At 43.9% G+C, this 15,695-nt stretch overlaps 1 protein-coding gene across 4 annotated transcripts in view; it reads left to right on the top strand.

Moving 5' to 3' along the window:
- Positions 1-4,963: 4,963 nt before the first annotated feature.
- CLDN10 (claudin 10) overlaps positions 4,964-15,695 on the top strand; it is a gene marked incomplete at both ends in the record, with an annotated part of 80,893 nt that continues 70,161 nt past the window's right edge. For 2 of the 4 annotated variants that reach the window (XM_080917388.1, XM_080917391.1), the window contains one exon: positions 4,964-5,177. In XM_080917388.1, the coding sequence (XP_080773514.1) occupies positions 4,964-5,177 (214 nt within the window). The remainder of the gene's footprint in view (positions 5,178-15,695) is intronic. The other 2 variants (XM_080917389.1, XM_080917392.1) reach the window with 1 other exon arrangement.

Raw genomic sequence — 15,695 nt, forward strand, 5'->3', positions numbered from 1 at the left:
CTGATGGTCCCGAGAGAGACAGGGACCATTAGTCAACAGAGACAGGGAACTCCAAATAAACAAGCAAATCCCACTTAGGAAATGAAAGTGAAGCCACATGTGGCGGCTCACATGCCTCATATATCACAACTAGGAAGACTGAGGCAGGCACTGCCAGCGGATGTCCGGCCTGCACTATAGAGAGAGACTTAGAGGCCAGCCTGGGATACAAAGTGAGACTCAGTCATGGGTCATGGAGGGGGGGGGGGGAGGGAGAAGGGGGAGAGAGGGAGGGAGAGGGAGAGATATGAAGTAAGCATAGGAATTATAGAACTATACTGTGAAATATAGTCCTAACTATAGGACTATTAAATGACCAAGCAACCAAGCTTCTGGGATTTGAGTTTTTAAAGTTTATTTTAGAATTACCCGCCTTTAAGAGTTTCCGTCTTAATCGGCAGCCATTTCCACTTCGGCCATGGTGCACATCGGACACGCCATCGACCCCTGAGAACTCAGTCCATGGAAGACATGACACTCTGAGGTTCTTACCACGGCCTCATGCCTGTCGGAAGTGTCTTTCTGCCAGGGAGTCTTCACGTGCGTCTAACATGCCCGTGGGTCTCCACCCCGATTGTCAGCAGGTCTTGGGTGCCCACGGGAATATATTTCATGGTTGTTCGCTTCTTGTATTCAGCCATTAACAAGGTCCCCATCTACACCCCTGATCATGACTTTTTCTTTATTACAGGTCAGAGACTACTAAGTCCAAAGGCTAAGAGATCCCCCCTCTCAGATTTACTTATTTTATTTGATGTGTTTAGTCTTCATGTAGTACATATGCACCGCATCCCTGCAGTACCCACAGAAGCCAACAGAGGGCATCAGATTCCCCCTGGAACTGGGTTGCGGCCCACCATATGGGTGCTGGGAATGGAACCCAGGCCTGGAAGCAGCCAGTGCTCTTAACCACTAACCTGTCTCTCCAGCCCGGATAAAAGACTCTTAAAACCAGGCAGAGAAGGAACAGATGAACAAAGAAACGACTAAGCTGATGGTGACTTCTCAAAAGCCAAGGGTGAAATGGAATTACGTCATTAAATTGCTCCATCAAAATGCCGTCTGCTCGTAACTGTGTATACAACTGAAGAAAACACGGGTCTGTGACACGTGCCAAAATTAATAAAGCACTTTGTTCAAGGACAAGTAAGGGTTGTTGCAGGAGGCACAGGTTTCCCGAAAGTGGGTTTCGGAGCAGAGGAGAGGAGCAGGGTCAGAGGTGAACACAGCATTGGTATATGGGAGTGTCAGTCAGAAAGCAAGAAGGTCGGAGAGTGGGATTCAAGAACGAAACGTGATGAAGTGCTTGGCAGAGAGAGGCTGGCACTGCTGAGCTAGCATTCTTCCGGCTTTCTCCTTTGTTCCCCTGTGGGTTGGTCTTCCTTTTCAGCTAACCTTCCTGGAAGTGTCCTCATGGCTGTATGTACCCAGAAGCGTGTCTTCCGGAGTGTCCTGAGTCCGGTCAAGCTGACAGCAAAGGCTGACAATCATAGGAGATTGCAGCTGGACCACCCAGAAAGGATTATTGCTAAACACAGTCCAGGGTGACCAGATAGGGTGGGATAGTCAGGATAAATAATCACAGAGACAGAAAGACTGATTAGGGATCCGGGTTGGGAGGCTCTAGGTAATCTGACTGAAAAGGTACACGCTAAAATCAGGCAGGGTACAGGTAAGTGCGAGAGTTCAAAGCTGAAGCGTAGTTAAAAGGAGCGCAGAGGAGTCTGAGTCCAGTTTCGGTAGAAAGAGAATTTTGTTCGTACTCGGAAAAGGTATGTATAAAATAAACATAATAAAGGTGTTGTTAAACAGACAGAAACTAAGAACCGTACCTACCAAAGGCTCCTCACTAAAGGAAAGGGCTTTTGGAAGAAGGAAAATTAAACCACGGTGTGTGGATGGGGAAAGGTAGGGGGAGATAAAGAGAGAAAAAAGTAAACAGGGCGGCGGCAGCATTGCGGGTTCACGGCGGGTTCATGGGGCAGCGTTGTGGGTTCGCGGGGCAGTGTTGAGGGTTCACGGGGCAGCGTTGCGGGTTCACAGGGCAGCAGCAGTATTGCAGGTTGACATTTGTGAAGCTAAAATTCCAATTCCTGTGGCTAAAAGTCAAACAAGATAGAAATCAAGTAATAACATATATGGTGGTATTATTAATGTTTAAGCTTTTCAAGGTCCTTTTCAAAAGGTGAATGATGACATAAATTAATTATACATATTAAGCAAAGTGCATTAAAAATGTCTTACCATTAAGACCATTCAAGTACTAGGTAACTTCTGATTAATTCAAATAGAAGTGTTAATAAAAAGATCTCCAATTTAAAAAACATAAGAAATAAGGGCTGTGAAGACAACTCAGGCAGATGCCCATACATCTGGGCCTCATTATCTAGCTGGATCCCTAGAGTACCAGCACCTAAAAGTTGTTCTCTGACCTCTATATGCATGTGTATACCTGTGAACATGCACTAAGTAGCAAGCATGTACACACATACACACACAGGCACATGCACATACACATACATACAAGTACACACACAGAGATACACATGCATGCATACACATACACACATATATGTACACATATACATGTATACACATACATGTACACATACACACATGTACATACATACCATACAAGCACACACAGATATACATGTACATACATACACAGGCACACACATACATATAAGTACACACATGTACACAGATATACAAGTATGCATGCATGCATGTACATACATACACAGGCACATACATACATACAAGTATACACACATACACATATGCATACATATATACATGTATGTACACACATACGCAAAATTGGATCTCCTTTCCATAAACAATATGTATGACATTATATATAATATATATGTTCATATGTATATATACACACATACATACATGTATATACACATATATGCACAAATAGAATAATAAGGTAAAAATGAGCTTCTGTCAACAAAGCAACAGAAATAAGAGCTGAGAGACTCTGAAAAACAAGGCAGAAGAAAAGAACTGACTTCCAGAAAGTTGTCCTCTGACCTCTGTTCACAGGCAGTGACATGGACACACATACATTAATATGCACACACACAATGAACAATAACACATCTTTAAAGAAGCAAGATGGATAAGTATATGAACATATGCATAGCGTTATACACATTGTTTATGAAAGGAGACCCAATTTTGTAGTATTTTCTTCGCATGGACGAATAGATGCAGAAGAGAAAATTAAGGATCAATAAGCATTCCAGCATGTGTACACGCATAGCTTAATACATTCATTTTAAGTAAAAAAATAGCAAAGAACATCTGAAAAAAAGCAAACTAAGATGTTCACAAAAACTTTTAAGTATATCTATAAAATTTGCATATTCAAGGAAGCGTATTGAATGATGTAGAATGAACAGAGAAGAGGAAAGAGATGACTACAGAAACAGGTCATACAAATGTTGAAGGAGATATGACAGAGGTAATGTTTCGAATCCACAGTGAATCAAGGCCGACCTGATAAAAGCTTTAGAATTCTCCTTTCATTATCCAGAAGTAAAATACATTACAAATCACAAGACAGGAAACAACTCTGGATTGTTTAAGAGTGGAGATGTGAAAACTAGAACTTTAAAAGTATGGAGTAAGGGGACAGAGACAGGAGATTCCTGTGAGCTCACAGGCAGAGACAGGAGAATCCCGTGAGCTCACAGGAAGCTAGTCTGGAAAATTCTGTAGAAATTTCTCCTACGAAGTAGAAAATGAAGACCATTACTAGAACCGTCCTCTGAGCCCCACGTGTAGCACACATGTGCCTTCCCCAGAGAGACTTTAAAAGTAAATATTTTCTTAAATGGCCACCTAAAGATAATCCACAAACCACAAAGAAATGTACAGCACCACATTAAAAGATTATTATCCCAAGTTTACAAAATTAATAATAAATTGAACAACTTAACCGATGCACCAGATTAGCAAGCAAAAATGCCTCTTTTCATGACAGATAAAAACCACGGTTTATCAGTGACTACACAAAACAGACACTCCAGCCTCAGTGATAACGACAGACACAAATTCGAGATCATAATATAATCTTTGAAACTGTCGTCAAGTTGGCTAGAATTTTAAAATGCTGTTAGCTCCACAAACACCAAGTGTTAGGAAGGGGAACAATGAGATCTCACTCCTGATGATGTCACAGGAAGGTAATTCAGAATCATCAGTGAACATGTGTTTCCAGTGGCAAAACCACACCCTGAGGACCCTCTCTCGGGGCCACAAGAGAAAATTCACAGACGTGTTTAACCGAGGCTACTTGTTACTGAGGAGAAAAGGGGAGCAACATTCATCTCAAAGAAAGTGGGAGAACTGTGGTGTAGGCATTTACTAAAATAATCTATCCAGCTGATAGATAGGTTAGCTACACTCATGGCCACAGATAAACCCATACACACGATACTGATTAAAGAGGTTACAGGAACATGACTCCATCTATGCTAAGCCTCAACAACATGTAAACATAAAGAAACTGGTCAAATAAGGAGCCTTTAAATGTTACTGTATAATCCGTACTTTGTAATATCTGATCACTGCATGGTTCGCTAACCTTCAAGCTAACAGAAAATTAAGCATTAACTATGGTGCTAACAAAAAAAATATCTGCAGTACCAACACCTTCAAAATTCCTCTGCAAAGTTTTGGTGTCTCAATAGGGAATTAGAAAGGTTATTCTGGGCTATCCCCAAGATGCTCTTAGTTCGATATACTTTATCCTAAATTTCTGTACTTCAAGCCATGAGAGGATGAAGAATTGTCACCCACCCTCATGGGCTGGCTGTAACACTTGTGGGAGTTCTGTCCACTGGCTGCATGCCTAGGCCACCAAAACGTTCTGCGTGGACTGTGACAGCGGGCAAGGCTGAGCAACATGTCCAGGGCGCAGATCTCAGCTCTAGTGTGTGGTGTTGGAGGGTTTGGTGCTCTTGTCGCCGCCACCACATCCAATGAATGGAAAGTGACCACCCGAGCCTCTTCTGTGATAACCGCCACCTGGGTTTACCAGGGTCTGTGGATGAACTGCGCAGGTAACGCCCTGGGCTCCTTCCACTGCCGGCCACATTTCACTATCTTCAAAGTAGAAGGTAAATATGAGGGCTGTGTCTGAAGCTGGAGCAAAATGTTACCTTCCCTGCCTGGGCTACCGCAACAAGCTGTTGGCAGGTGGCTGCTCACTCCGAGGGTGTTAAATGCGCCGAGTTTTGCCTATGATAAATGGGCTTTCTACTGGCTAAAAGAATTAAGAATAAATTAAAATTGTTGATTTGGATAAAGGAGAACCAAGAACAACCTTGGGGTCTTAAAGACCTGGCTATGCCAGGAACAGACCCCAGTGCAAGGTGTAGGAAGTGCATTGGCTTAAGACCTCATTTTCATATTCAGTGAGTCACAGAGAAATTTTCATGGGTGTTTTATCCTGGGTTGAAAGATCTTTTATTGATTTAGAGTTTCCCCTCTTGAAGGAAAACTCTGAATGAAGGAACTAATTCAACGTCATGGTAGTCTCCAGGTTTTCTTTTTTATAGCCATGTTTGGTGATAAAATAACAGTGCCTTAGAAGTTAGTCTATTGAAAGGAAGTGCTGGGAATGGTCCTCTTGGCTTTCTCTGTTTGATTTCCATTTGTGAGTAATCTTTCCTCCTCCAAACTCTGGATCTTCATGAGGACAGTTTTGTTGGCTTTAAAGACATTTGTTCGCTTTTGAGATCTAATCTCCATCTACCCTCCGTTGCTGAAGAGTATACATTTCTGTAAATGCACTGTGTGATGTAGGCTCAGAGTGTTAAAGCTCTCTCCGAGACTTGTCAAGATACAGACTTTTCACAACTAAGCCACAAGCTTGGCTTCAGTTAAAAATAAAGAAAAATGTAACTAGAAGTTATTAAAGAATAATATTTTACAAGGCTTTGTGTCAGGTTTGGGGGTCATTAGTCCATGCTGTGTACCAAGGAGTAAAGAAAGGTTACTTCAGTAAAGCCAAGAGATACCTTGCTACAAGCCCACAGTATGCCCAAGAGTGGCTAGCCTAGGCAAGCCCTTGGGCAGCCTGTGCTTTCCTAGAAGAATCCCTATAGTCTCCCAGTGATTATTTTGAGATATTCCAGTGTTATTGTCTCCTCTGTAGAAAAGTTCCCTTGAACCAGCGAGGGAAACTGAAGGAAGGGTTTTGACCCTTTGCTCTGCACACCACCATGGTCATTCGCCACGCTTCTCAGCATACACACACACACACACACACACACACACACACACACACACACACACAAATATTTCATCTTATTGGGCCTTATTCTATACCCTTAAATGAAACTCAGCTATTGAGAAAAATGCATGCTCTTACCTTGGCTCCAAGTACCTTAAAAAAAAACATGAGAGATATGCCCATGTGACCTCACTGCCTGTTTCCCAGTGCGTCTTAGAAAACATGTAGCTAGGAATGTTATGGGGTTACAGGGATCCAAATAATAATGTACTCTTTGAACTTAACTTTTTTAAAATTAAGCTATTATTATTACTATTATTATTATTGTGTGTACATGTGTATATAGGTATGCACATGCCAAAGCATATGTGTGGAGGTCACAGAAATCTTTATGGAGTCACTTCGCTTCTTTCTCTTTTATTTTGGTTTTAGGAACCCAACTTAGGTTGTCAGACTTCTATGGTAAACAACTTGACCTACCAAGACATCCTCACTGCCCCCTAAAAGTTTATATTTTAACTTGATCATCCTGATAATGAAAACAATGCATCCAAAACCTGCTGCCTAAGCTTTGCCTAAGAGATAATCTGAAGAGTCTTGGCTTCCGGTGTTTCTGCCCGAGCACATAAAGTAGTCAGGTACGGTGGCTCATGCCTGTAATCCTAGCTCTCAGGGGGCTGAGGCAGGAAGGTTGTTGTGCACTGAAGGTCGTCTTAGGTTACAGAGTGAGGTAATGTCTCAAAGTGTTAGTTCTTTATAGCCACAGATCGATGCTTCCCTCAGTTCTCACGGGGGAAGTGTTTCGTTGTTTTTGTTGTTGTTGTTTGTAGGAGGTGGTAAGTAACTCAGAGGTCAACAGTAGGATAGTGTAGAAAGAACAAGAGACTGTTAAGTGCTCAGCTCCGAAAAGGACCTCTCTATCACTCTTGCTACCTCAAGACTTGGGGTGATGGCAGAAGAGGCAATGGAGGATCGCAGGAGACTGAAGAAGTGGGTCTCTGTATTGAAACAATTTGTCCTGGACATGACAGCTTAGCGCACACATGATTGCACAAAGGCTGGAACCACATGCAAGAATCAATGCTGTCAAAATCCCAGCATGGATGGGGAGGACTCAGGAGACCTCACCCCTGTCTGAGGATGGGGAGGACTCAGGAGACCTCACCCCTGTCTGAGGATGGGGAGGACTCAGGAGACCTCACCCCTGTCTGAGGATGGGGAGGACTAGGAGGCCCCACCCCTGTCTGAGGATGGGGAGGACTCTGGAGGCCCCACCCCTGTCTGAGGATGGGGAAGACTCCAGAAGCCCCACCCCTGTCTGAGGATGGGGAGGACTCAGGAGGCCCCACCCCTGTCTGAGGATGGGGAGGACTCAGGAGACCTCACCCCTGTCTGAGGATGGGGAGGACTCTGGAGACCTCACCCCTGTCTGAGGATGGGGAGGACTAGGAGGTCCCACCCCTGTCTGAGGATGGGGAGGACTCAGGAGGCCCCACCCCTGTCTGAGGATGGGGAGGACTCAGGAGGCCCCACCCCTGTCTGAGGATCTATCGGTATCGATGGCTGCTATGAAAGGGATGATGAGTTTTCTTCAGGGACAAAGGCCTGAGCAGCTGCACATGTTCCAGTCGATGTTCACACCCAAGAACATTCAGCACTAAATGGACTCGGTAGGTATTATTAGATTTAGAGAGAGAGGGAGAAGGAGGGCGAGGGGGGAGAGACTGAGATACAGAGAGACACACATAGAGAGTGAGAAACAAAAAAAGGCCGAGAGAGAAAGAGACAGACAGACAGAAGCAGAGACACACAGAGAGAGCCTGCAAACACATACAGTTAGGAGGCAGTGGGGATATGGGAGGACTTGGAAGGGAAGGAATGAGGATACAAAGAATCCAGACACATATGCACATACGAACACTTCATAAACAAAAATTCAGTGACTGTGAAAAACTATTTCCATGTCAGTATTATCATTTACAGGTGATTTGAAGCTCATAGGAAGATGCATATATGTCAGATGCCAATACTCTGCCATTTTTATATAAGGGCTATGCGCATTCTCAGATTTCAGTATTGACTCTTATCTCTAAAGAAGCTTTAAGTTCCCTGCGGACACCAGGCTGTGGCAGGCAGGACTGGCCGCTTTCCCTTTGTTTCTACTACAGCGGAGAAGCAGGAAAAATACACGCATGAATACTGCGTGAAATGTCTAACACGTAATCTGTGTAGCAGGAACCTCTGTTCGTGTGGCTAGGCTCCCACGGACATGCTTAGGAAGCAGAACATGTTGTTTGTCGTGTGTGTTTATGATAGGATTTCAAAACACAGTGTTTTATTGACCATGAGCCATGGATAAACAACACCTACATCCCATGGGAACTTTCTAGAAACACACAATCTTGGGTCTCCATCTAAAAGATCTCTAGGACCCTCTTACATATTAAACATTTTAGAAAACCCCCATTAAGAGCTTGTATCTAGAATCCCAGACATCTTCACACTTAGCAGAGGTCTGACTCTTCCCGAGGCAGCAGTTTTCGTGTGTGTAGACATGCTTGTGTGTGAGTGCAGGCATGCATGTTCCATGACATGCATGTGGCGGGCAAAGGATAGCCTCACATGTCAACCCTCGCTTCTGCCTTGAGAAAAAGCTCTTGTGTTTTTTTTTGCTGCATATGCCAGGCAACCTTGCCCCTGGGCTTCTGGAGAACCTGCTGTCTCTGCTTCCCAGTGCCTCATAGGGGTGTCGGGGTTATAGACACAGGAACAATACATCTGACTTCTATATAGGTTCTGGGGAATCAAACTCACACTTAAACAGTAAGCACTTTTAGTCACTGGACCATCTTCCCAGCCTTCAATATTGTTATCACGGCAATTGCTTAGTGTAACACAGGCAACGCATGCTATTATCCTGCCTGACACAAAGTGGGTTCTCCATAAGATTATGAATATCGTTCTCATCTTTGAAACATGTCAACTGTAAGAAGGGGTTTCCAACCAAGGCCTTAGTGGCTGCTTTTTGGACCTCAAAGCCACACAGTAGCGTGCCTCAGGTTCCTGCTGTACATCTTTCTGGGGGAGACTGAGGCAAGGATTCCTATGACACAGCACAGTTGTACAATGCGTTTTTAAATGTTCTGGTGCTGTGGTAAATATCAAAATGGAAGAATAAACTCTTGCTATGATAAGCATCATATGACATTAACAGGATATATTTATCTCCTGCCCTCCTGCAGATGCCCTCCTGGCTCTCTGGTCTCAGGGACTGGGCTCTCTAGTGCCAGCAACCATCCCTATTGTTAGAGGGCCGGCTGCAACTCTGCCCACACTCCCACCAGCCCGACAAATTCAACACTCCAGAAACTTGTAATTTAGCAATGGCCTTATCTCAGATTATCTCAGCAGATTTACACAAAACATCCACACAATAAACTCAGAGCCAATTAATATTATATAATCTAGATAAGACAAAAGTGCCCTATAATAATCCATCCCTTATAAGATATTCATAACTATAACTATGCAGAACCACGAAAAAGTGGATCATCTTCATCCTCCATCTCGCCCCGCTCTCTCTCTCTCTCTCTCTCTCTCTCTCTCTCTCTCTCTCTCTCTCTCTCTCCCTCTCTCTCTCCTCTCTCTCTCTCCTTTCTCTCTCTCTCTCTTTCTCTCTCTCTCTCCTCTCTCTCTCCTTTCTCTCTCTCTGTCTCTCTCTCTCTCCCCTCTCTCTCCTCTCTCTCTCCTTTCTCTCTCTCTCTCTCCTTTCTCTCTCTCTCTCTCTTTTTCTCTCTCTCTCTCTCCCCTCTCTCTCCTCTCTCTCTCCTTTCTCTCTCTCTCTCTTTCTCTCTCTCTCCTTTCTCTCTCTCTCTCTCTCTCTCTCTCTCTCTCTCTCTCTCTCTCTCTCTCCTTTCTCTCTCTCTCTCCCCCCCCTCTCTCTTCTCTCTCTCCTTTCTCTCTCTCTCTCTTTCTCTCTCTCTCTCTCTCTCTCTCTCTCCCCTCTTTCCTCTCTCCCTTCCAAAACTCTATTCTAACTTGTAGTGAAAAGAATTTCTGCAATCATAAACCCCAAGAAAGCAGGAGGCAAGCATTCCTGCAAGGTCCTATTGGAAAGATGAGGCTGATGAGCAGGCAGAAAAGAGAAGCCGGGACTTGTGACTTTTCAGGAAAGAAGTGTGCTGGACAGAGCCATGGGCTCCCGCAGATTTTGTATCAACTAGTTTGAAAGATTTTAGCAAGCTCTCCCATAGGTTGTTGGGTTGTCTAGCTCCTGGTAGTTAGAAGCTTGGAGTTGAATGAGAGTTGGAAAAGAAGGGGTTGGGGAAATAGTTTTTGATTGGCTGGGCCACATCTGAAAGTCGTGCCTGCAGAGACTGTATTATGTCTGAAAGTTAGCTCTGGGGAAGGGTGTTTGTCACCTACTCAGCAGAGGTTTTTAGTAAGGACAGTACAGAGAACACAGAACTCCGAAAGTAGAGTAAACAAGAATATAACTGGGTCTTTTTGGGTTCAGGTATCATCTGGGCAGAACTTCGCTGTCTCCTTCCCCCTGAGGCTTAACACACATCTTACACACAATGTTTTGTGTAAAGAAAGCTCATATTCAACTTTCCCAGGGTCCCTTTACTCCCTGTGAGTAACACAGCCATTCCTACTAAGTGTTCACAACCCTGCCACCTAACCCACCACAGACGAAGTTATATCATAAAGGGAAGCTAGGTCAGAGGCAACACTAGAAAATATTATGAATGTGCCAGTATGTGTGTGCATGCTCATGCATGTGGTGTGTAGATGCACATGCATGCAGATGTGTGTGAGTGTCAGAGGTCAACAGCAAGTCCTCAGGATCCTCTTGCCTCTGACTGTGCATACTACCTCATTCCATACTTGAGCTCTGGTCCTCACTCTTTCACAGCAAGCATATTACAGCCAAATCCTCTCCTCGGTCTCTGCAAAGGACATTTACCAAGAAAATTGCATTCGTTCCTTCTTAGACTTGTGTCTTTTAAAATAATGCCCAATGCTGAAAACCACACCATCCTTAAATGACCTAGCGGTAATTAGCCAGCTGGTCTACAATTAAGTCTTTGTTAGATTTTTTTTTTTTTTTTTGTATTATCAGCTAATTTGATTTCCAAAGGTTGACAGTTGGCAAGTGACTATGTTACCTGCCATTCTACTGTTGCAAAGAGATCTTTTAGGCTTCAATTCGTTGATTCATCGATGTGTCCTGTCATCAAAGCAATCCCTAGATTTCTGTCATAGAATATATACTCTTAGTCTTGATGGGGAAACAGGACATGAGCCTGTCTGAGGATAGGTAGCTGACAGTGAGGCAGATATTAAGCAAATATCAACCAATCATGCTTAGAGCTATATGATGACTGAGGACAAGGGACACAGAATTCCCAGAAGAGGTGATGCTGAAATTGTCTGACAAGATGGCAGATGTCTGCCAAGGGAGGGCAAGAGAGAACCTACCCAAGTTCACAGGCTAAAGAACCTACCCAGATCCACAACTTATTAACTGCGTGGCTTGGGGCAGAATGCTGAAGACTTAGGCTCCCTGGACTTAGACAGGGAGTGTTGTTTATTTCCAGATTGGTGGTGAGTTAGTGTGTGGCTAGCATGCAGCTGGCACCTGCAAGCAAAGGCCTGGAGCAGAAAAGAGCCCATGCACCAGGGAGCAGGCCAGACAGAACACACCCACGGGATGAAGACTGGCTGCAGACATAGGCAAAGAGGGAATTGCTGAGCCCTTTAAACTATAGGACGGGGTATACTGGGTGGTTTTGTGTCAACTTGACACAAGCTGGAGTTATCACAGAGAAAGGAGCCTCAGTTGGGGAAATGCCTCCATGAGATCCAGCTGTAAGGCAGTTTCTCAACTAGTGATCAAGGGGGGAGGGCCCAGCTCATTGTGGGTGGTGCCATCCCTGGGCTGGTAGACCTGGGTTCTATAAGAAAGCGGGCTGAACAAGCTGGGGGAAACAAGCCAGTAAGTGACATCCCTCCATGGCCTCTGCATCAGCTCCTGCTTCCTGACCTGCTTGGGTTCCAGTGCTGACTTCCTTTGTGATGAACAACAATGTGGAAGTGTAAACTGAATCAACCCTTTCCTCCCCAACCTGCTTCTTGGTCATGATGTTAGTGCAGGACTAGAAACCCTGACTAGGACAACAGGATTGGACTTCAGCTTGAAAGTGTTAGAATTTTTAAGAACATGGTAACCTTTGAGTATCTGACAGGACTTGTCCTATGTGAAGATTGTCAGGGTTTCCTATTAGAACCTGAGCCAAAGTAGCAGTGGAAACCTAGACAAAGACTTCTGTCAGCGGCATGTGAGAGATGGAAGGGTCTGGAAGGATTCCTACTGGGAGTTTGGTGGCTGAGGAGAGAGAAAAGTGGTCATACATCCATCCCCAGTCTGAGTTCTTGTCCCTTGACCTTGTATAGTACTTGTCAGCACATGACATGATTTCTAGTTCTCCCTTTCTTTTTCCTTTGTAATGTATTTTGGGCATAATGTATTTTGACTATATTAGCTCTTCCCATCATAGCAATAGAAATGCTAAGACCAATAGAGTAGGAATCAGAGGGTTCACAAGAGAGAACAAACTAGAAATAGCATCAGTGTCAAAGCCCACCTCCAGTAACATGCCTCCCTCCTACAACAAGGCCACACCTCCTACAACAAGGCCACACCTCCTAGAACAAGGCCACACCTCCTAGGACAAGGCCACACCTCCTAGAACAAGGCCACACCTCCTACAGCAAGGCCCTGCCTTTTAAGCCTCCCCAAACAACACAACCAGCCCACCAAACTTCAAATACCCAAGAGCATCTCATTCAAGCCACAATACCCCTAGGTTCCTTCTTTTTTTATGAGGACATAAATGTTTAATATTTAAAGATTATGCTCTGGGTAATTTACTACATGCTCAGAAATGGCTACAGTCAAAAATTAGTAGTTAGTAGTATGTTGCAGCTACTTAAATTTCACCATTAATTAACTAGAGTATCCTCCTTTTCACATAAATGTTTGATTTATCTCCTGGTGACTTTCCATTACCTTATAAATGTTATTCTTTCTAATTTTCAAGTACCGCTTATATTTAAGAATGCCCCTTCTTTTTTTAACAACTTTATTTTAAAAAACAAAAATAAATGAACAAATTTTAAGCATTTTTGCATAAAAGTATACGAATACATTTTTGTCAGTGCTTGACTTTTTTTTTCCCCCAAAGGTTTGATAGTGTGCATTGAGGTCTTACTAATTACAATGAGCATAAAGTACATGTAAAACAGGATGTAACCCAGAATTAGTCAAAGTTTTCTTGGTGTGTAAGGATTGAGCACAATGGCTTTTTCTTTTCTTTTTCTTTTTTTTCTTGAACTTCACACAGTCTGTGAGTTGTTTCTGGGGTGTTCAGAGCTTTCTGGGGTTAGTATCCCATTATCAGTGACTGCATATTATGTCTGTTCTTTTGTGACTGAGTTATCTCACTCAGAATGATATTCTCTAGATGCATCCATTTTCTTAAGAATTTCGTTAAGTCATTGTTTCTGATAGCGCAGTAGTACTCCATTGTGCAAATGTACCACAATTTTTGTATCCATTCATCTACTGAAGGACATCTGGGTTCTTTCTAGCTTCTGGCTATTATAAATAGAGCTGCTATGAATTTTGTGGTGCATGCGTCTTTGTTGTATATTGGAGTGTCTCTGGGGTATATGCCCAGAAGTGGAATAGCTGGATCTTCAGGTAGTACTATGTCCAATTTTCTGAGGAATCTCCAGACTGATTTCCAGAGTGGTTGTATCAGTTTACAACCCCACCAACAGTGGAGAAGTGTTCCTCTTTCTCTGCAACCTCGCCAGCATCTGCTGTCATCTGAGTTTTGGATCTTGGCCAATCTGACTGGTGTGAGGTGGAATCTCAGGGTTGTTTTGATTTGTATTTCCCTGATGGCTAAGGATGTCGAGCACTTCCTTAGATGTTTCTCAGCCATTCAATATTCCTCAATTGAGAACTTTTTGTTTAGCTCTGTACCCCATTTTTTAATAGGGTTGTTTGATTCTCTGGTGTCGGTTCCTTCTTTTCAGTGACTTTCCCTGCTACTTTCAATCCTATTTTGTGGATGACCTACTGAGGGGGTAGCTTGTTATACTGGCTGGTATGTGTGTCAACCTGGCAAAACCTGGAGTCTTTCAGAAAGGAAGGAGCCTCAGTTGAGGAAATGCCTCCATGAGATCCAGCTGTAATGCATTTTCTCAATTAGTGATCAAAGGTGGGGGGCCCAGCCCAGTGTGAATGGTACCATCCCTGGGCTGGTAGTTCTGGGTTCTATATGAAAGCAAGTTGAGCAAGCCATGGGGAGCAAGCCAGTCAGCAGCACCCCTCTATGGCCTCTTCATCAGGTTCTGCCTCCAGGTTCCTGCCCTGCTTGAGTTCCTGTCCTGACTTTCTTTGGTAAGGAACAGCAATGCAGAAATATACACCAAGAGAAATGCTTTTCTTCCCTACTTGCTTTTTGGTCATGATGTTTCATCAGAGCAACATAAAACCTAAGACTCGTATATAACCACAGGGAGGAGGTTATTCACAGGGATATGGCTACACCACTGAAGAAAAGGACTTCCCTCCCCAGAAACTATGAGCTGCTCAGGGAGGGATTAGCCCTCTCAAGCCCTGTCCCCATAGGTGATGAACTGAAGACTGGCCCCTTCTCACGTAGGTTTTGTGCAGGTACCTACACTGCTGTGTACTCATGATTGCAACAGTCTTGTCACATCCTTCCCATCCTCAAGTGCTCCCATTATCCTACCCTGCACCCCCACCTTCCACACGTCCCTTGAGCCTTGAGGAAGACAATATGGATGACCACGTAGGGGGAAGCACTCTCCAGACAGCTGTTTTCAATATTTTGACAAACTGAGTCTCCACTATCACCACCCATTACAAAAACACATTCCTAACTTCACGATTAGGAAAAGCAAACAAACAAACAAACACAACCCTCAAACCAGCTGTGTGGGATGAATCCAAGTTGCTCGAGTGGCAGTGGAGATAATTTTTTCCCGTAGAAGACTGTACATTTTAGAAATTTAACACAAACTGGGGAAAATGGAGTTGCAAAAGAAATGGATGCAACCTTGGGCATTACTAGTGGAGCAGTTAGCAAAATTCAGAGAGAAACAAAGTAACACAACAAACCATAGGGAACCACACTCTACCTTAAGACTGTATTCACTCTCAGCAGGATCTGGTAAGACCCTGAAATAACCTCAGGAGAGTGGGGGGAAAGGCGGGGGGGGGGGGGGCGGAGGGGTAGCTGGTAGGGGGCATTTAGTGTTCCATACAGAAAAAAGAAAAAAAAGTAGAAAGTGGGATTTG

This window comes from Micromys minutus, assembly GCF_963924665.1.
Source record: "Micromys minutus genome assembly, chromosome: 5".
NCBI lineage: Eukaryota > Metazoa > Chordata > Mammalia > Rodentia > Muridae > Micromys > Micromys minutus.